The sequence below is a fragment of the Nothobranchius furzeri genome, chromosome 1 (assembly GCF_043380555.1).
Source record: "Nothobranchius furzeri strain GRZ-AD chromosome 1, NfurGRZ-RIMD1, whole genome shotgun sequence".
NCBI lineage: Eukaryota > Metazoa > Chordata > Actinopteri > Cyprinodontiformes > Nothobranchiidae > Nothobranchius > Nothobranchius furzeri.
In genome coordinates, this window is record NC_091741.1 from 7,362,920 (window position 1) to 7,386,062 (window position 23,143).

Here is a 23,143-nt window from a genome sequence, read left to right on the forward strand (position 1 = left end):
CATGGTCAATATCAAACAGGAAGTCGGCCATTTTGGGTTGAAATGGCGATTTTTTGCCGTTTTTGCCGTTTTTAGGGTCCGTTTCTGATTGGATTGCTCGATCATTTTTCGCACGATCATCTCAAAAATTGTGTAAAATTGCTCAGAAGGGATGGGCGAATAAAATGAGACAAAGATTCTGACTTTTCGTACATGTTGAAGGGGCGGGGCCAGGCCTCGAAGTTTGACTACTCGCCAAAAATTTTTAAATTGCTATAACTTCATAACTGAAAGGAATAGAATTACCAAACTTTCTGTGGTCATTCGTCATCCAGCCACAAAGTAAATTGAATGGTCGGATGATGACATCACACAAGCCCCGCCCCCTCAGGACCAAAAAGGTCAAGTTTTACTGTGAAAGGTCCCAAATTGCCCCATTTCACTTAATCACCACAAACTTGTAGCTGTTAACTCAAGACAAGTGGAGGTTGCTTGGCGTCACTTTATGGGAGTTTTCGGCAGAAGGTGGGGCTGTGGCGGCGCGGCGAAGTCAGGCGTACCGCCATGGCCTTACGTTTGCCTTCCATTTCGTCATTTCTAAAGATATCGTCACGAAACTTGTTGTGAGTGATCCTAGTCCGGCCCCTCAAAAGATCTGATGTGAACATCCGGTGGGCGTGGCCTATTTTCTGAAATAGCGCCCCCTAGGACCATTAAAACTGTCAGCCCCAAGCCATGCTTTGACTGAGGAGTACGAAATTTGGTACACTAATGTGGTGTCTCAGGACCTACAAAAAAGTCTCTTGGAGCCAAGTGCAAAGTTGCACAGGAAGTCGGCCATTTTGGTCCAAGTACGCAATTTAGTGGTTTTCGCACACGTTGTTTGGAGAGTGATGCTCCGTCGCCATTTTCACCAATCTCCTTCAAACTTCTGCCATCTGCTCTTAAGACATAGAGGAAAAAATTCAACCGTCGGATTTTTCAAAAGTTGAAAGGTGTGGGCGTGGCTAAGCCTCAAACTTTGACCTGTCGCCGCGCCACTCTTTTTTTCACAGCTCCCTACTGGACTCCTTTTACCCAATCAGCAGGAGTCTCTGGCAAATAGCAGTAGACAACTTGAGGTCACTTGGTATCCAGTACTGGAAGGTTTCAAAAAAAGGCGGGGCTTTGGGAGCATGGCGAAAATCGCCATCACGCCATGGAAATACGTTTGCCTCTCATTTCTTCATTTATCGTGATATCGTTACGAAACTTCTGGTGAGTGATCCTAGTCTGACCCCAAAGAGACATAGACAGCTAAAATATGTGGGCGTGGCCTAATTTCTGAAATAGCGCCCCCTAGGACCATTTAAACTAATAGCCCCAAGCCATGCTTTCACTGAGGATTACGAAATTTGGTACACTAATGTGGTGTCCCAGGACCTACAAAAAAGTCTCTTGGAGCCAAGCACAAAATTGCACAGGAAGTCGGCCATTTTGGTCCAAGTACGCGATTTAGTGGTTTTCGCACACGTTGTTTGGAGAGTGATGCTCCGTCGCCCTTTTCACCAATCGCCTTCAAACTTCTGCTATATACTCTTAAGGCATAGGGGAAAAAATTCAACCGTCGGATTTTTCAAAAGTTGAAAGGTGTGGGCGTGGCTAAGCCTCAAACTTTGACCTTTCGCCATTACTTGACTTAATAACTCCCATGTGCATGATCAGATCTTTTTCGAACTTTGTCTGTGTGATCATTGACCATATCTGTAAACAATGACAATGTGGACAGCTGACATCATCTAAGCCCCGCCCCCTGACTAAAGGAAGTTATTATTTTATGCTGAAATGCCCATATTTGTCCCCTCTAATTTAGTCAACATGACACCTAGGTCATGCACTGTCTTCATGATGCTGTAATGGCCATTCAAATCTGATAGCTTTCCAGAAAGGGAGGGGCTTTGATGCCATGGCGAATTCTTGCGTATGCCGTAACCTTACAATTCAATTTAATGGTGAGCTCAGAGGGGATGCTTAGTCAGGGTGAGGTGCGGACTAGGAGGCCATTTGCTGTTTCCGGTGACGGGATGATTGACGTTTCTGTTCTGCCAGACATGCCCTGGTGCCCCGGGCTGCCGGCCAGGCCGGAGCGGCGCGGAGCTGCGAGGGCCGAACGACGCTGCTTGCAGCTTTAATTATTAGGCCCGAGCAGCGAAGCGCTGCGAAGGCCTATTGTATCTGCTCCGTTTATTTTTCTTTTTTTTTCTTTTTTTTTCTTCCGCGTCTTTGGACGGCCTTTAGGGGGTCTTAGCATATCCAAAAAGTCACCAAATTCTGGCCCAATATAGAAAGTGCATGAAATTTACGTATTTCACTGGCAACGTGAAAGTTGGTATAAAAATGTTTCAACAGCGCCCCCTGGAAAATTAAAAATACCCCTCCGCATTGACCTTTTTTCATAGTAGAGTGATGAAATTTGGTGCACCTGTAGAACTCAACAATACGCACAGAAAAGCCTCTTGCAGCCATGGTCAATATCAAACAGGAAGTCGGCCATTTTGGACTAAAGTGGCCATTTTGACCCCGTTTTGGCCATTTCTAGGGTCTACATTTGGTTGAACAATTTGACCATTTTTCGCACGATCGTCTCAAAAATAGTGGGCAATCGAACAGAAGCGATGGACGAATCAAATGAGCAAATAAAATTGACTTTTCGTAAATACTAAAGGGGCGGGGCCAGGCCTCAAAGTTCGAGCACTCGCCAAAAAAATTCAAATTGCTATAATTTCATAAATGAAAGAATTACAGTTAAAGTAATTTTCTATGGACAATCGTCATCCGCCCCCGAAGACAAATGAATGGTTGATTGATGATGTCACATAAGCCCCGCCCCCTCAGGCCTTAAAAGGTCAAGTTTTACTGGGAAATTGTCCAAAATTCGCCCTTTCAACTAATCACCCCATATTTGTAGCAGGTAACTGACGACAAGTTGGGATTGCTTGGCGTCACTTTATGGGAGTTTTCTCCAGAAGGCGGGGCTGTGGCGGCGCGGCGAAGTCAGGCGTACCGATGTGGCCTTACGTTTGCCTCCCATTTCATCATTTCTTGAGATATCGCCACAAAACCTCTTGGGAGTGATCCTAGTCCGGCCCCCCAAAAAATGTGATGTGAACATCCGGTGGGCGTGGCCTATTTTATGAAATAGCGCCACCTAGGATCATTAAAACTGTCAGCCCCAAGCCATGCTTTGACTGAGGTTTACGAAATTTGGTACACTAATGTGGTGTCTCAGGACCTACAAAAAAGTCTCTTGGAGCCTAGTGCAAAGTTGCACAGGAAGTCGGCCATTTTGGTCCAAGTACGCGATTTACTGGTTTTCGCACACGTTGTTTGGACAGTGATGCTCCATCGCCCTTTTCACCAATCGCCTTCAAACTTCTGCTATATACTCTTAAGACATAAAGTAAAAAACTCAACCGTCGGATTTTAAATAAGTATAAAGGTGTGGGCGTGGCTAAGCCTCAAACTTTGACCTGTCGCCACGCCACTCTTTTTTTCACAGCTCCCTATTGGACTCCTTTTACCCAATCACCAGCAATCTCTGGCAAATAGCAGCTGACAAGTTGAGGTCACTTGGTCTACAGTACTGGCAGGTTTTGAAAAAAGGCGGGGCTTTGGGAGCATGGCGAAATTCGCCATCACGCCATGGCAATACGTTTGCCTCTCATTTCTTCAATTATCGTGACATCGCCACAAAATGTCTGGTGAGTGATCCTAGTCTGACCCCCAATAGAATTGGGCAGCTGAGATTTGTGGGCGTGGCCTATATTCTGAAATAGCGCCCCCTAGGACCATTAAAACTGTCAGCCCCAAGACAAGGTTTTACTGAGGATTACGAAAATTGGTACACTCATGTAGGGTCTGTGGACCTACAAAAAAGTCTCTTGGAGCCAAGCGCAATTTCGCACAGGAGGTCGGCCATTTTGGTCCAAGTACTCGATTTAGTGGTTTTCGCACACGTTGTTTGGACATTGATGGCCCGTCGCCCTTTACACCGATCAACTTCAAACTTATGCTATGTACTTTTAAGTCAAAGGGGAAAAAATTCAACCGTCGGATTTTAAATAAGTATAAAGGTGTGGGCGTGGCTAAGCCTCAAACTTTGACCTTTCGCCATGACATTACTTGACTTAATAACTCCCATGTGCATGATCAGATCTAATTCAAACTTTGTCTGTGTGATCACTGACCACATCTCAAGACAACGACAATGTGGACAGCTTACATCACCTAAGCCCCGCCCCCTGACAACAGGAAGTCTATTGTTTTATGGTGAAATGCCCATATTTGTCCCCTCTAATTTAGTGAAAATGACACTCAGGTCATACAGTGTCTTCATGATGTTTTAATGACCATTCAGATCTGATAGCTTTCCAGAAAGGGAGGGGCTTTGATGCCATGGTGAATGCTGACGTGACGCCATGACCTTACATTTGACTGTAACTTCCACAAACGGCCTCCGATTTGCCCGAAACTGAATATGGCAATGAACAATCATGCCCTTTAGCCAATGAGGCACAAACGGTTGGTGAATGTTATATAATGTCACCAAAGCTGACCTCAATGGGACTTTTCTGTAGTTGGTCACAGAGCCACCTAGATAACGTTATCCTTCGATAACTTTAAAAAACATGGTCAGAATAGCATTAAAGTTGGTCACTGTCATCACACAACCAGTGTGGTAAAGATAGAGGATTCCCTAGTGGTGAGACATAAAATATAATGGTGGGCTCAAAGGGGATGCTGAGTCAGGGTGAGGTGCGGAAAAGGTGGCCGTTAGCAGTTTCTGGTGTTGGGGTGGTCGACGTTTGTGTTCTGCAGAGGTGCCCTGGTGCCCCGGGCTGCCGGCCAGGCCGGAGCGGCGCGGAGCTGCGAGGGCCGAACGACGCTGCTTGCAGCTTTAATTAGGCCCGAGCAGTGAAGCTGCGAAGGCCTATTGTATCTGCTCCGTTTATTCTTTTTTTTTTTTCTTTTTTTTTTTTCTTTTTCTTCCGCGTCTTTGGGTGGCCTTTAGGGGGTCTTAGCATATCCAAAAACTCACCAAATTCTGGCCCAATATAGAAAGTGCGTGAAATTTACGTATTTCACTGGCAACGTGAACGTTGGTACAAAAATGTTTCGACAGCGCCCCCTAGAAAATTAAAAATACCCCTCTGCTTTGACCTTTTTTCATAGTAGAACGATGAAATTTGGTACACTTGTAGAACTCAACAATACGCACAGAAAAGCCTCTTGCACCCATGGTCAATATCAAACAGGAAGTCGGCCATTTTGGACTAAAGTGGCCATTTTGACCCCGTTTTGGCCATTTCTAGGGTCTACATTTGGTTGAACAGTTTGGTCATTTTTCGCACGATTGTCTCAAAAATAGTGTGCGATCGAACAGAAGCGATGGATGAATCAAATGAGCAAATAAAATTGACTTTTCGTAAATACTGAAGGGGCGGGGCCAAGCCTCAAAGTTCAAGCACTCGCCAAAAAAATTCAAATTGCTTTAATTTCATAAATGAAAGAATTACAGTTAAAGTAATTATCTATGGACAATCGGCATCGCCCCCCAAAGACAAATGAATGGTCGATTGATGATGTCACATAAGCACCGCCCCCTCAGGCCTTAAAAGGTCAAGTTTTACTGGGAAATTTTCCAAAATTCGCCCTTTCAACTAATCACCCCAAATTTGTAGCAGGTAACTGAAGACAAGTTGGGGTTGCTTGGCGTCACTTTATGGGAGTTTTCTGCAGAAGGCGGGGCTGTGGCGGCGCGGCGAAGTCAGGCGTACCGATGTGGCCTTACGTTTGCCTCCCATTTCGTCATTTCTAGAGGTATCGCCACAAAACCTCTTGGGAGTGATCCTAGTTCGGCCCCCCACAAAATGTGATGTGAACATCCAGTGGGCGTGGCCTATTTTCTGAAATAGCGCCCCCTAGGACCATTAAAACTGTCAGCCCCAAGTCATGCTTTGACTGAGGAGTACGAAATTTGGTTTCCTAATGTGGTGTCTCAGGACCTACAAAAAAGTCTCTTGGAGCCAAGTGCAAAGTCGCACAGGAAGTCGGCCATTTTGGTCCAAGTACTCGATTTAGTGGTTTTCGCACACGTTGTTTGGAGAGTGATGCTCCATCGCCCTTTTCACCAATCGCCTTCAAACTTCTGCTATACACTCTTAAGACATAAAGGAAAAAATTCAACCGTCGGATTTTAAATAAGTATAAAGGTGTGGGCGTGGCTAAGCCTCAAACTTTGACCTGTCGCCACGCCACTCTGTTTTTCACAGCTCCCTATTGGACTCCTTTTAACCAATCGCCAGCAATCACTGGCAAATAGCAGCAGACAAGTTGAGGACACTTGGTCTTTAGTCCTGGCAGGTTTCGAATAAAGGCGAGGCTTTGGGAGCATGGCGAATTTCGCCATCACGCCATGGCAATAAGTTTGCCTCTCATTTCTTCAATTATCGTGCCATTGCCACAAAATGTCTGGTGAGTGATCCTAGTCTGACCCCCAATAGAACTGGACAGCTGTAATTTGTGGGCGTGGCCTATTTTCTGAAATAGCGCCCCCTAGGAACAATAAAACTGCCAGCCACAAGCCATGCTTTGACTGAGGAGTACGAAAATTGGTACACTAATGTGGTGTCTCAGGCCCTACAAAAAAGTCTCTTGGAGCCAAGAGCAAAGTCGCACAGGAAGTCGGCCATTTTGGTCCAAGTACTCGATTTAGTGGTTTTCGCACACATTGTTTGGATAAGGATTCCCCATCACCCTTTTCAACAATCACCTTCAAACATCTGCTATACACTCTTAAGACATAGATGAAAAAATTCAACCGTCGGATTTTAAATAAGTATAAAGATGTGGGCGTGGCTAAGCCTCAAACTTTGACCTGTCGCCACGCCACTCTTATTTTCACAGCTCCCTATTGGACTCCTTTTAACCAATCACCAGCAAACACTGGCAAATAGCAGCAGACAAGTTGAGGTCACTTGGTTTATAGTACTGGCAGGTTTCGAATAAAGGCGGGGCTTTGGGAGCATGGCGAAATTTGCCATCACGCCATGGAAATACGTTTGTCTCTCATTTCTTCAGTCATTGTGACATCGCCACACAAGTTCTGAAGAGTGATCCTACTCTGACCCCTAATAGAATTGGACAGCTGAAGTTTGTGGGCGTGACCTATTTTCTGAAACACCGCCCCCTAGGACCATTAAAACAGTCAGCCCCAAGCCATGCTTTGACTGAGGATCACAAAATTTGGCACACTAATGTAGTGTATCAGGACCTACAAAAAAGTCTCTTGGAGCCAAGAGCAATGTCCTACAGGAGGTCGGCCATTTTGGTCCAAGTACTCAATTTAGTGTTTTTCGCACACGTTATTAGGAGAATGATATCTCCTCGCCCTTTCCACCGATCACCTTCAAACTTCTGCTATATACTCTTAGGACATAGAGGAAAAAATTCAACCGTCGGATTTTAAATAAGTATAAAGGTGTGGGCGTGGCTAAGCCTCAAACTTTGACCAGTCGCCATTACCTTATTTGACTTAACAACTCCCATGTGCATGATCAGATCAATTTCATACTTTGTCTATGTGATCACTGACCACATCTGAAGACAGTGACAATGTGGACAGCTGACATCACCTAAGCCCCGCCCCCTGACTACAGGAAGTCTATTGTTTTATGGTGAACTGCCCATATTTGTCCCCTCTAATTTAGTCAAGATGACACTAAGGTCATGCACTGTCTTCATGATGTTGTAATGACCATTCAGATCTGATAGCTTTTTAGAAAGTGAGGGGCTTTGATGCCATGGCGATTTCTGGCGTGACGCTGTGACCTTACGTTTGACTGTAACTTCCACAAACAGCCTCCGATTTGCCCGAGACTGAACATCACATCACCAGTGTGGTAAAGATAGAGTATCTCCTAGTGGTGAGACATGTAATGGTGGGCTCAGAAGGGATGCTGAGTCAGGGTGAGGTGTGGACGAGGAGGCCTTTTACTGTTTCCGGTGTCGGGGTGGCTGACTTTCTGTTCCGCCAGGCATGCCCTGGTGCCCTCGGCTGCCGGCCAGGATGGAAAAGCGCGGAGCCGGGTTTGGAGAGCGTCGGGGATGGAGCGGAGGGGGTGCAGAAGGAGGGCGAGCAGCTTCGCTGCGAGGGCCGAACGACGCTGCTTGCAGCTTTAATTATTATTATTATTTTTTCTTCCGCGTCTTTGACTGGCCCTTAGGGGGTCTTAGCATATCCAAAAAGTCACCAAAATCTGGCCCAATATAGAAAGTGCGTGAAATTTACGTATTTCCTTGGCGATGTGAAAGTTGATAAGAAAGTGGCTCGACAGCGCCCCCTAAAAAGTGAAAAATACCCCTCTCCATAAAGCTTAGTTTATCGTACAGTTATGAAATTTGGTACACTTGTAGTACTCAGCAGTCCGCACAGAAAAGTCTCTTGCACCCATGGTCAATATCAAACAGGAAGTCGGCCATTTTGGACTAAAGTGGCCATTTTGACCCCGTTTTGACCATTTCTAGGGTCTATATTTGGTTCAACAGTTTGGCCATTTTTCGCACGATCGTCTCAAAAATAGTGTGCGATCGAACAGAAGCGATGGACGAATCAAATGAGACAATAAAATTGACTTTTCGTAAATACTGAAGGGGCGGGACCAGGCCTCAAAGTTCGAGCACTCGCCAAAAAAATTCAAATTGCTATAATTTCATAAATGAAAGAACTACAGTTAAAGAAATGTTCTATGGACAATCGTCATCAACCTCCGAAGACAAATGAATGGTCGATTGATGATGTCACATAAGCCCCGCCCCCTCAGGACTTAAAAGGTCAAGTTTTACTGGGAAATTTTCCAAAATTCGCCCTTTCAAATAATCACCCCAAATTTGTAGCAGGTAACTGAAGACAAGTTGGAGTTGCTTGGCGTCACTTTATGGGAGTTTTCTGCAGAAGGCGGGGCTGTGGCGGCGCGGCGAAGTCAGGCGTACCGCTTAGGCCTTACGTTTGCCTCCCATTTCATCATTTCTAAAGATATCGCCACGAAACTTCTTGGGAGTGATCCTAGTCCTGCCCCCCAAAAAATATGATGTGAAAATCCGGTGGGCGTGGCCTATTTTCTGAAATAGCGCCCCCTAGGACCATTAAAACTGTCAGCCCCAAGCCATGCTTTGACTGAGGATTACGAAATTTGGTACACTAATGTGGTGTCTCAGGACCTACAAAAAAGTCTCTTGGAGCCAAGCACCAAGTCGCACAGGAAGTCGGCCATTTTGGTCCAAGTACTCGATTTAGTGGTTTTCGCACACGTTGTTTGGAGAGTGTTGCACCATCGCCCTTTTCACCAATCACCTTCAAACTTCTGCTATAGACTCTTAAGACAAAGGGGAAAAAATTCAACCTACGGATTTTAAATAAGTATAAAGGTGTGGGCGTGGCTAAGCCTCAAACTTTGACTTGTCGCCACGCCACTCTTTTTTTCACAGCTCCCTATTGGACTCCTTTTAACCAATCACCAGCAATCACTGGCAAATAGCAGCAGACAAGTTGAGGTCACTTGGTTTATAGTACTGGCAGATTTCGAATAAAGGCGGGGCTTTGGGAGCATGGCGAAATTCACCATCAAGCCATGGAAATACGTTTGTCTCTCATTTCTTCAATCATTGTGACATCACCACACAATTTCTGATGAGTGATCTTACTCTGACCCCTAATAGAATTGGACAGCTGAAGTTTGTGGGCGTGGCCTATTTTCTGAAATAGCGCCCCCTAGGACCATTAAAACTATCAGCCCCAAGCCATGCTTTGACTGAGGATCACGAAATTTGGCACACTAATGTAGTGTCTCAGGACCTACAAAAAAGTCTCTTGGAGCCAAGTACAATGTCGCACAGGAGGTCGGCCATTTTGGTCCAAGTACTCGATTTAGTGGTTTTCGCACACGTTATTAGGAGAATGATGTCTCGTCGTCCTTTCCACCGATCACCTTCAAACTCCTGCTATATACTCTTAAGACATAGAGGAAAAAATTCAACCGTCGGATTTTAAATAAGTATAAAGGTGTGGGCGTGGCTAAGCCTCAAACTTTGACCAGTCGCCATTACGTTACTTGACTTAATAACTCCCATGTGCATGATCAGATCAATTTCAAACTTTGTCTGTGTGATCACTGACCACATCTGAAGACAGTGACAATGTGGACAGCTGACATCACCTAAGCCCCGCCCCCTGACTACAGGAAGTCTACTGTTTTATGGTGAAATGCCCATATTTGTCCCCTCTAATTTAGTCAACATGACACTAAGGTCATGCACTGTCTTCATGATGTTGTAATGACCATTCCGATCTGATAGCTTTTCAGAAAGGGAGGGGCTTTGATGCCATGGCGATTTCTGGCGTGACGCTGTGACCTTACGTTTGCCTGTAACTTCCACAAACAGCCTCCGATTTGCCCGAGACTGAACATCACATCACCAGTGTGGTAAAGATAGAGTGTATCCTAGTGGTGAGACGTGTAATGGTGGGCTAAGAGGGGATGCTGAGTCAGGGTGAGGTGTGGACGAGAAGGCCGTTCACGGTTTCTGGTGTCGGGGTGGTTGACTTTCTGTTCTGCCAGACGTGCCCTGGTGCCCCCGGCTGCCGGCCAGGATGGAGAAGCGTGGGGCTGGGTTTGGAGAGCGTCGGGGATGGAGTGGAGGGGGTGCGGAAGGAGGGCGAGCAGCTTCGCTGCGAGGGCCGAACGACGCTGCTTGCAGCTTTAATTTTTAGGCCCGAGCAGTGAAGCTGCGAAGGCCTATTGTATCTGCTCCGTTTCTTCTTATTATTAGGCCCGAGCAGTGAAGCTGCGAAGGCCTATTGTATCTGCTCCGTTTATTATTATTATTTTTTTTTTCTTTCTTTTTTTTTCTTCCGCGTCTTTGGATGGCCTTTAGGGGGTCTTAGCATATCCAAAAAGTCACCAAATTCTGGCCCAATATAGAAAGTGCGTGAAATTTACGTATTTCACTGGCAACGTGAAAGTTGGTAAAAAAATGTTTCAACAGCGCCCCCTGGAAAATTAAAAATACCCCTCCGCTTTGACCTTTTTTCATAGTAGAGTGATGAAATTTGGTACACTTGTAGAACTCAACAATACGCACAGAAAAGCCTCTTGCACCCATGGTCAATATCAAACAGGAAGTCGGCCATTTTGGACTAAAGTGGCCATTTTGACCCCGTTTTGGCCATTTCTAGGGTCTATATTTGGTTTAACAGTTTGGTCATTTTTCGCACGATCGTCTCAAAAATAGTGTGCGATCGAACAGAAGCGATGGACGATTAAAATGAGACAATAAAATTGACTTTTCGTAAATACTGAAGGGGCGGGACCAGGCCTCAAAGTTCGAGCACTCGCCAAAAAAATTCAAATTGCTATAGATTCATAAATGAAAGAATTACAGTTAAAGAAATGTTCTAAGGACAATCGTCGTCGACCTCCGAAGACAAATGAATGGTCGATTGATGATGTCACATAAGCCCCGCCCCCTCAGGACTTAAAAGGTCAAGATTTACTGGGAAATTTTCCAAAATTCGCCCTTTCCAATAACCACCCCAAATTTGTAGCGGGTAACTGAAGACAAGTTGGGGTTGCTTGGCGTCACTTTATGGGAGTTTTCTCCAGAAGGCGGGGCTGTGGCGGCGCGGCGAAGTCAGGCGTACCGCTTAGGCCTTACGTTTGCCTCCCATTTCGTCATTTCTAGAGATATCGCCACAAAACCTCTTGGGAGTGATCCTAGTTCAGCCCCCCACAAAATGTGATGTGAACATCCGGTGGGCGTGGCCTATTTTCTGAAATAGCGCCCCCTAGGACCATTAAAACTGTCAGCCCCAAGTCATGCTTTGACTGAGGATTATGAAATTTGGCACACTAATGTGGTGTCTCAGGACCTACAAAAAAGTCTCTTGGAGCCAAGTGCAAAGTCGCACAGGAAGTCGGCCATTTTGGTCCAAGTACTCGATTTAGTGGTTTTCGCACACGTTGTTTGGAGAGTGATGCTCCATCGCCCTTTTCACCAATCGCCTTCAAACTTCTGCTATAGACTCTTAAGACATAAAGGAAAAAATTCAACCGTCGGATTTTAAATAAGTATAAAGGTGTGGGCGTGGCTAAGCCTCAAACTTTGACCTGTCACCACGCCACTCTTTTTTTCACAGCTACCTATTGGACTCCTTTTACCCAATCGCCAGCAATCTCTGGCGAATAGCAGCTGACAAGTTGAGGTCACTTAGTCTCCAGTACTGGCAGGTTTTGAAAAAAGGCGGGGCTTTGGGAGCATGGCAAAATTCACCATCACGCCATGGCAATACGTTTGCCTCTCATTTCTTCAATTATCGTGCCATCACCACAAAATGTCTGGTGAGTGATCCTAGTCTGACCCCCAATAGATTTGGACAGCTGTAGTTTGTGGGCGTGGCCTATTTTCTGAAATGGCGCCCTCTAGGACCATTAAAACTGTCAGCCCCTAGCCATGCTTTGACTGAGGAGTACGAAATCTGGTACACTAATGTGGTGTCTCCGGTCCTACAAAAAAGTCTCTTGGAGCCAAGTGCAAAGTCGCACAGGAAGTCGGCCATTTTGGTCCAAGTAGTCGATTTAGTGGTTTTCGCACACGTTGTTTGGAGAGTGTTACACCATTGCCCTTTTCACCAATCACCTTCAAACTTCTGCTATAGACTCTTAAGACAAAGGGGAAAAAATTCATCCTACGGATTTTAAATAAGTATAAAGGTGTGGGCGTGGCTAAGCCTCAAACTTTGACCTGTCGCCACGCCACTCTTTTTTTCACAGCTCCCTATTGGACTCCTTTTAACCAATCACCAGCAATCACTGGCAAATAGCAGCAGACAAGTTGAGGTCACTTGGTCTATAGTACTGGCAGCTTTCGAATAAAGGCGGGGCTTTGGGAGCATGGCGAAATTCGCCATCACGCCATGGAAATACGTTTGTCTCTCATTTCTTCAATCATTGTGACATCGCCACACAATTTCTGATGAGTGATCCTACTCTGACCCCTAATAGAATTGGACAGCTGAAGTTTGTGGGCGTGGCCTATTTTCTGAAATAGCGCCCCCTAGGACCATTAAAACTGTCAGCCCCAAGCCGTGCTTTGACTGAGGATCACGAAATTTGGCACTCTAATGTAGTGTCTCAGGACCTAAAAAAAAGTCTCTTGGAGCCAAGCGCAATGTCGCACAGGAGGTCGGCCATTTTGGTCCAAGTACTCGATTTAGTGGTTTTCGCACACGTTATTAGGAGAATGATGTCTCGTCGCCCTTTCCACCGATCACCTTCAAACTCTTGCTATATACTCTTAAGACATAGAGGAAAAGATTCAACCGTCGGATTTTAAATAAGTATAAAGGTGTGGGCGTGGCTAAGCCTCAAACTTTGACCAGTCGCCATTACGTTACTTGACTCAATAACTCCCTTGTGCATGATCAGATCAATTTCAAACTTTGTCCGTGTGATCACTGACCACATCTGAAGACAGTGACAATGTGGACAGCTGGCATCACCTAAGCCCCGCCCCCTGACTACAGGAAGTCTTCTGTTTTATGGTGAAATGCCCATATTTGTCCCCTCTAATTTAGTCAACATGACACTAAGGTCATGCACTGTCTTCATGATGTTGTAATGACTATTCAGATCTGATAGCTTTTCAGAAAGGGAGGAGCTTTGATGCCATGGCGATTTCTGGCGTGACGCTGTGACCTTACGTTTGACTGTAACTTCCACAAACAGCCTCCGATTTGCCAGAGACTGAACATCACATCACCAGTGTGGTAAAGATAGAGTATCTCCTAGTGGTGAGACGTGTAATGCTGGGCTCAGAGGGGATGCTGAATCAGGGTGAGGTGTGGACGAGGAGGCCGTTCACGGTTTCTGGTGTTGGGGTGGTTGACTTTCTGTTCGGCCAGACGTGCCCTGGTGCCCCCGGCTGCCGGCCAGGATGGACAAGCGCGGAGCTGGGTTTGGAGAGCGTCGGGGATGGAGCGGAGGGGGTGCGGAAGGAGGGCGAGCAGCTTCGCTGCGAGGGCCGAACGACGCTGCTTGCAGCTTTAATTTTCGTTTTATTCCCTTTGGCGCGACGATGGCTAGTTTTCATATGCAACCTAAAAATCCAGCGGGAAACGCTTCATAACTGAGTCCAATGCACTATAAGAGGTGAGCAAATTGTTTTATTTTTTGTATGCAGGGTTGTTCTTTTAATTATAAGTCACTTTTAAATATTACTTTAGCTGATGAAGAAAAATCATTTTTAAGAATGAAAATGTTTTGTGTAAATGTAGCATGTTTTGTATTAACTTAACTAAATATTCTTGTTCCTGTTGTGTTAGCCATTTTTACATTTTTCTTTGAAAATTATCAGCATTTACAAGTTCGCTTGCAGGGAAGAGTAGTCATAAATAATGATAATTAACATATTTATTAAAAACCCATTTATCTTTCTTTTTTTTGGTCAATCTTAGTAAGTCAACATAATTATAAATTCAGGTTTTTATTTAGGAAGTGTTACTTCCTGTTGAGCTGTGTATTGTAAAAAGAAAAAAAACAACACAAATAGATTGCAGAGGCAATACAGTTTGTAACTGTATGTGCTGTGTTTTTTAAGTAAGTAAAATAAACTGGAACTAGAAATGTTTATATCTTGATTTTTTTGTGTGTGTTGAATTTTTTGGTCAAATTAATGGTTTTACATTTTTCCTTGACTTTTCAAAGAATGCTTCGAGAATTATACAAAGACTTGATCTGTTGCTATATCAGTGACCTTTTTTTACCTATGACATTCTGAAGATACCAGTATTTCAATGTAATAATATAATTAAATAAATCTATAATTTTTCCTACTAGAATGCCTCTTGGGATGAAGTTGCGCACTCATACAGAGGGAAAACAAACTAAAAAGAAGACTCTGAGGCTGATTAAATGGCTGCAAAAGAAACACCTTCTAAAGAAGAAGCTGAGATGCCCTGTTTGCCACCATAAGATGAAAATGATATCTGTGGTGAAGAAAGACCAATTTATGTGGTATGAATGCATGATAATGTAGAACATTTAACATCACATTCTGATATTAAAGGCAGGGTACGTAAGTTGGAATTGTTAAAATAATTTTGACCATCTGACCTTGTTCTATGAGAAAAAGTGTGATCTTTCATATTTTATTTTTCTCCTAAGTCCCTCCCCTGGCTTTACAGCTAAACTAATAATTTCTGCAAGCCTACCACATTGGCCAATAGCACTGCATTTCAGATGTTCTCTCACTTGACTCGGCTTTCCCTGCATGTGCACGTTAGGAGGCGTGGCTTTCGGCTCATTCAGGAAGGTCGGGGATAGAGCAACAGCCCTTCAAATTTTAAAAGCAAGACACAGTGCTAACTTTATCTCAATATTTATTTATTTTTTAATATAATTTTGTGATAATGTTTATAGGTTCATTTATTTACCTCACTTTTTGGTTTGTTCTCAGGTGCTGCAAAAGAGCAAGTCATAGAAAAGTCTCCAGAACAATTAGAACTGGCTCCCTCTTTGAGAAATCAAAATCTTCTCTTTTCAGTTGGATGAAGTTCATCTACAGGTAGCCTGTGTGTATGAATGTCAACAGGAATAGCAGTTAATAATAGGGCCTCAGTGAGTTTTGATTGGTTTTCATTTCTGTCGCAGATTTTCACAAGGGCTCAGGCTCAGGCAGATAGATATGATTGATGATGATGTGGCTGGCAGCTCCAAAACATTAAGTGCCATGGCAAAGCGTATTCGACAAGTCTGCATCAGTGCAATGGAAAGACACGGAGTAAATAAAGGGCACTGTCTTGGTGGTCACAAAGAATTTGTGGTTATGGATGAAAGCTGTCTCCGTCATCAGCGAAAGGTTGTAAACTCTCAGACCCCTTTGTTATTATCAGTCCAGATCTGAACATGTCCCCTAAACATATAAGTTTTAAGTTTTTACCATTACATTTAAGAATCAATATAGTAAAACTGTTACAACCAAACAAAAACAATCTGTTAATAAACATATTATTATATCAATTACTATGATGATTTGAATCACTTGAGTCAGAATTTAACTAAATTAAAGTTTGTAAAAGTAGTCAATTAATCCATAAAGGAAATGAATGACAGAAAACAGCTTTTTTATTCAACATCTTTGTCATGCTGTTAATAAAGTTAAAATACAATTTACTTTAATAACAGCAATACAATTAAAATGTTAAGATGCAAACTGCATTTAAGAATATACTTTGTAAATATTCTGTTTAACCTTAATCTTTTTTTATTTTCAGTATGCACGTGGACGCTTCGGAAATGCTTGGAAAAGAAAGAAATGGGTCTTTGGACTGATGGGAGTGAAAGACAAAAGGCGAAGGCTCGTGTTAAAACTTGTAGAGAAACGAACAAGGCGTCACCTTGTTCCTCTGATCAGACAGCATGTTAAGTCGGGTAGTGCCATTATCAGTGATGAGTGGAGAGCCTACAAGAATGTCTTGACAAACATGGGGTACAAACATTACACAGTAAATCACAGCAGGTGGTTTGTTGATCCTCACTCGGGCAGTCATACACAACATATTGAAAGAGCTTGGATGAAAATTAAAGGACATATTCGCAGACTAAGAGGAAATCGTACAGAGATGTTGTTGGAGGTACATCTTAAAGTTCTCGAATGGTCATCTTGGCTTGGTTCAAAACATCCTGATGGACCACTGGGACGCTTATTCAAGGACATATGGAAATCATTCCCAGTTTAACCTGAATCTCTTCTACAACAGTTTTTTTTAGGGAGGGGGTATTTGGTGTGTTTGATGAGTTTGGATGTTAAATGTGCTATACTTACAATACATGACCATTTTTGACAGTAGTTAACATAGTTTGTACAAATATTTTAAGCATTTAGTGTAACTCTGAAGTTTAACAAATTTAAACATTTAAGACTAATTTTTGGTATTTGTAAATGTTTATTAGTCATTAATAAATAAAGATATGTTTTATACTTTACAATAAGGCTCCAGTTTGTATTTATAAATGTTTATTAATCATTAATAAATAAAAACATGTTTTACACTTTACAATAAGGCTCCAGTTTTTATTTACAAATGTTTATTAATCATTAATAAATAAAAACATGCTTTGCACTTTATAATAAGGCTCACTTTTGTATTTATAAATGTTTATTAATCATTAATAAATAAAGACATGTTTTACACTTTACAATAAGGCTCCAGTTTGTATTTATAAATGTTTATTAATCATTAATAAATAAAGACATGTTTTACACTTTATAAGAAGGCTCCAGTTTGTATTTATAAATGTTAATTAATCATTAATAAATAAAGACATGTTTTACACTTTACAATAGCGCTCCCTTTAATCATTGTAAGTATTTATAATGCAGTTATAAGGTACATTAATTATTTGCCCAAAACTGTGTTTACAAATGCTAATAGTGCTTAAAAGATAGGTTCTTAGTTTGAAATGTTTAATATATGAAGTCTAGATAAAGTACATAAGTCAACAGATTTGGTTCACTATTTGGTAAAAAACTAGTAGGTTTAGTCTCTTTCTCACCTTAATTAATGCATAATAAACATTAATTAGTCATATATAAGGCATTATAGATTGATTAATAATACATTTATAAACCATTTATTAGCCATTTATAAGGGAGCCTTATTGTAAAGTGGTACCGGAAATTGTGCTTCGTGCAACATAATTCTGGGTGCCATTTACAAACCATAAGTGCTAATGACGCCATTCCTTTTTGTGGTTGTAGGGGCTGTTGGTTGGAGTACATTAAAACAAACCTGATCTCTCTAGGACATTCAGAAGCCAAGTTATAAGCCCACAAATGTGTAACTGGACTACTTCTTTAAATTGACACCAGATCCGGTGACCTTTGGAAAATGGTTTGACCCCCTTAGGAAAGTGCTATCATCATGAAACGTTCAGATCACTTACAACTCAATAGATTCTACCTTCCTGTAACGTTTCAGCCTGATTGGACCTTGTTTTCACACAAATGAACCCAGAATGATGTGAAATTGTGCTTCGTGCAACATAATTCTGGGTGCCATTTAAAAACCATAAGTGCTAATGTCTCCATTCCTTTTTGTGGTTGTAGGGGCTGTTGATTGGAGTACATTAAAACAAACCTGATCTCTCTAGGACATTCAGAAGCCAAGTTATAAGCCCACAAATATGTAACTGGACTACTTCTTTAAATTGACACCAGATCAGGTGACCTTTGGGACATGGTTTGACCCCCTTAGGAAAGTGCTATCATCATGAAACGTTCAGATCACTTACAACTCAATAGATTCTACCTTCTTGTAGCATTTCAGCCTGATTGGACCTTGTTTTCACACAAATGAACCCAGAATGATGTGAAATTGTGCTTCGTGCAACATAATTCTGGGTGCCATTTACAAAGCATAAGTGCTAATGACTCCATTCCTTTTTGTGGTTGTAGGGGCTGTTGATTGGAGTACATTAAAACAAACCTGATCTCTCTAGGACATTCAGAAGCCAAGTTATAAGCCCACAAATGTGTAACTGGACTACTTCTTTAAATTGACACCAGATCTGGTGATCTTTGGGACATGGTTTGACCCCCTTAGGAAAGTGCTATTATCATGAAACGTTCAGATCACTTACAACTCAATAGATTCTACCTTCCTGTAACGTTTCAGCCTGATTGCACCTTGTTTTCACACAAATGAACCCAGAATGATGTGAAATTGTGCTTCGTGCAACATAATTCTGGGTGCCATTTAAAAACCATAAGTGCTAATGACTCCATTCCTTTTTGTGGTTGTAGGGGCTGTTGATTGGAGTACACTAAAACAAACCTGACCTCTCTAGGACATTCAGAAGCCAAGTTATAAGCCCACAAATGTGTAACTGGACTACTACTTTAAAGTGACACCAGATCCGGTGACCTTTGGGACATGGTTTGACCCCCTTAGGAAAGTGCTATCATCATGAAACGTTCAGATCACTTACAACTCAATAGATTCTACCTTCCTGTAACGTTTCAGCCTGATTGGACCTTGTTTTCACACAAATGAACCCAGAATGATGTGAAATTGTGCTTCGTGCAACATAATTCTGGGTGCCATTTAAAAACCATAAGTGCTAATGTCTCCATTCCTTTTTGTGGTTGTAGGGGCTGTTGATTGGAGTACACTAAAACAAACCTGATCGCTCTAGGACATTCAGAAGCCAAGTTATTAGCCCACAAATGTGTAACTGGACTACTTCTTTAAATTGACACCAGATCCGGTGACCTTTGGGACATGGTTTGACCCCCTTAGGAAAGTGCTATCATCATGAAACGTTCAGATCACTTACAACTCAATAGATTCTACCTTCCTGTAACGTTTCAGCCTGATTGGACCTTGTTTTCACACAAATGAACCCAGAATGATGTGAAATTGTGCTTCGTGCAACATAATTCTGGGTGCCATTTACAAACCATAAGTGCTAATGACTCCATTCCTTTTTGTGGTTGTAGGCGCTTTTGATTGGAGTACACTAAAACAAACCTAACCTCTCTAGGGCATTTAGAAGCCAAGTTATAAGCCCACAATGGTGTAACTGGACTACATCTTTAAAGTGACACCAGGCCCGGTGACCTTTGGGACATGGTTTGACCCCCTTAGGAAAGTGCTATCATCATGAAACGTTCAGATAACTTACAACTCAATAGATTCTACCTTCTTGTAACGTTTCAGCCTTATTGGACCTTGTTTTCACCTAAATGAACCCAGAATGATGTGAAATTGTGCTTCATGCAACATAATTCTGGGTGCCATTTACAAACCATAAGTGCTAATGACTCCATTCCTTTTTGTGGTTGTAGGGGCTGTTGGTTGGAGTACATTAAAACAAACCTGATCTCTCTAGGACATTCAGAAGCCAAGTTATAAGCCCACAAATGTGTAACTGGACTACTTCTTTAAATTGACACCAGATCCGGTGACCTTTGGGACATGGTTTGACCCCCTAAGGAAAGGGCTATCATCATGAAACGTTCAGATCACTTACAACTCAATAGATTCTACCTTCCTGTAACGTTTCAGCCGGATTGGACCTTGTTTTCACACAAATGAACCCAGAATGATGTGAAATTGTGCTTAGTGCAGCATAATTCTGGGTGCCATTTAAAAACCATAAGTGCTAATGACTCCATTCCTTTTTGAGGTTGTAGGGGATGTTGATTGGAGTACACTAAAACAAACCTGATCTCTCTAGGACATTCAGAAGCCAAGTTATAAGCCCACCAATGTGTAACCGGACTACTTCTTTAAATTGACACCAGATCCGGTGACCTTTGGGACATGGTTTGAACCCCTTAGGAAAGTGCTATCATCATGAAACGTTCAGATCACTTACAACTCAATAGATTCTACCTTCCTGTAATGTTTCAGCCTGATTGGACCTTGTTTTCACACAAATGGACCCAGAATGATGGGAAATTGTGCTTCGTGCAACATAATTCTGGGTGCCATTTACAAACCATAAGTGCTAATGACTCCATTCCTTTTTGTGGTTGTAGGGGCTGTTGGTTGGAGTACATTAAAACAAACCTGATCTCTCTAGGACATTCAGAAGCCAAGTTATAAGCCCACAAATGTGTAACTGGACTACTTCTTTAAAGAGACACCAGGCCCGGTGACCTTTGGGACATGGTTTTACCCCCTATATGAATGTGCGATCATCTTGAAACGTTCAGATCACTTACAACTCAATAGGTTCTACCTTCTTGTAGCGTTTCAGCCTGATTGGACCTTGTTTTCACACAAATGGACCCAGAATGATGTGAAATTGTGCTTCGTGCAACATAATTCTGGGTGCCATTTACAAACCTTAAGTGCTAATGACTCCATTCCTTTTTGTGGTTGTAGGGGCTGTTGATTGGAGTACACTAAAACAAACCTGATCTCTCTAGGACATTCAGAAGCCAAGTTATAAGCCCACAAATGTGTAACTGGACTACTTCTTTAAATTGACACCAGATCCGGTGACCTTTGGGACATGGTTTGACCCCCTTAGGAAAGTGTTATCAGCATGAAACGTTCAGATCACTTACAACTCAATAGATTCTACCTTCCTGTAACGTTTCAGCCTGATTGGACCTTGTTTTCACACAAATGAACCCAGAATGATGTGAAATTGTGCTTCGTGCAACATAATTCTGGGTGCCATTTAAAAACCATAAGTGCTAATGACTCCATTCCTTTTTGAGGTTGTAGGGGCTGTTGATTGGAGTACACTAAAACAAACCTGATCTCTCTAGGACATTCAAAACCAAGTTATAAGCCCTCAAAGGTGTAACTGGACTACTTCTTTAAAGTGACACCAGGCCCGGTGATCTTTGGGACATGGTTTGACCCCCTATAGGAATGTGCGATCATCATGAAACGTTCAGATCACTTACAACTCAATATATTCTACCTTCTTGTAACGTTTCAGCCTGATTGGACCTTGTTTTCACACAAATGGACCCAGAATGATGGGAAATTGTGCTTCGTGCAACATAATTCTGGGTGCCATTTACAAACCATAAGTGCTAATGACTCCATTCCTTTTTGTGGTTGTAGGGGCTGTTGGTTGGAGTACATTAAAACAAACCTGATCTCTCTAGGACATTCAGAAGCCAAGTTATAAGCCCACAAATGTGTAACTGGACTACTTCTTTAAATTGACACCAGATCCGGTGACCTTTGGGACATGGTTTGACCCCCTTAGGAAAGTGCTATCATCATGAAACGTTCAGATCACTTACAACTCAATAGATTCTACCTTCCTGTAACATTTCAGCCTGATTGGACCTTGTTTTCACACAAATGAACCCAGAATGATGTGAAATTGTGCTTCGTGCAACATAATTCTGGGTGCCATTTACAAACCATAAGTGCTAATGACTCCATTCCTTTTTGTGGTTGTATGGGCTGTTGATTGGAGTACATTAAAACAAACCTGATCTCTCTAGGACATTCAGAAGCCAAGTTATAAGCCCACAAATATGTAACTGGACTACTTCTTTAAATTGACACCAGATCAGGTGACCTTTGGGACATGGTTTGACCCCCTTAGGAAAGTGCTATCATCATGAAACGTTCAGATCACTTACAACTCAATAGATTCTACCTTCTTGTAGCATTTCAGCCTGATTGGACCTTGTTTTCACACAAATGAACCCAGAATGATGTGAAATTGTGCTTCGTGCAACATAATTCTGGGTGCCATTTACAAAGCATAAGTGCTAATGACTCCATTCCTTTTTGTGGTTGTAGGGGCTGTTGATTGGAGTACATTAAAACAAACCTGATCTCTCTAGGACATTCAGAAGCCAAGTTATAAGCCCACAAATGTGTAACTGGACTACTTCTTTAAATTGACACCAGATCTGGTGATCTTTGGGACATGGTTTGACCCCCTTAGGAAAGTGCTATTATCATGAAACGTTCAGATCACTTACAACTCAATAGATTCTACCTTCCTGTAACGTTTCAGCCTGATTGCACCTTGTTTTCACACAAATGAACCCAGAATGATGTGAAATTGTGCTTCGTGCAACATAATTCTGGGTGCCATTTAAAAACCATAAGTGCTAATGACTCCATTCCTTTTTGTGGTTGTAGGGGCTGTTGATTGGAGTACACTAAAACAAACCTGACCTCTCTAGGACATTCAGAAGCCAAGTTATAAGCCCACAAATGTGTAACTGGACTACTACTTTAAAGTGACACCAGATCCGGTGACCTTTGGGACATGGTTTGACCCCCTTAGGAAAGTGCTATCATCATGAAACGTTCAGATCACTTACAACTCAATAGATTCTACCTTCCTGTAACGTTTCAGCCTGATTGGACCTTGTTTTCACACAAATGAACCCAGAATGATGTGAAATTGTGCTTCGTGCAACATAATTCTGGGTGCCATTTAAAAACCATAAGTGCTAATGTCTCCATTCCTTTTTGTGGTTGTAGGGGCTGTTGATTGGAGTACACTAAAACAAACCTAACCTCTCTAGGGCATTTAGAAGCCAAGTTATAAGCCCACAATGGTGTAACTGGACT

At 42.5% G+C, this 23,143-nt stretch overlaps 1 protein-coding gene across 1 annotated transcript; it reads left to right on the top strand.

The window, feature by feature from the left end:
* The first annotated feature begins 14,073 nt into the window (after positions 1 to 14,073).
* Positions 14,074 to 16,810, top strand: LOC139072245 (uncharacterized). The gene is made up of 5 exons (XM_070555795.1): positions 14,074 to 14,222; positions 14,910 to 15,086; positions 15,529 to 15,636; positions 15,723 to 15,930; positions 16,346 to 16,810. The coding sequence occupies exons 1-5, from the start codon at positions 14,209 to 14,211 to the stop codon at positions 16,808 to 16,810; spliced, it is 972 nt and encodes a 323-aa protein (XP_070411896.1). The 5' UTR covers positions 14,074 to 14,208.
* The last annotated feature ends 6,333 nt before the right edge of the window (positions 16,811 to 23,143 follow it).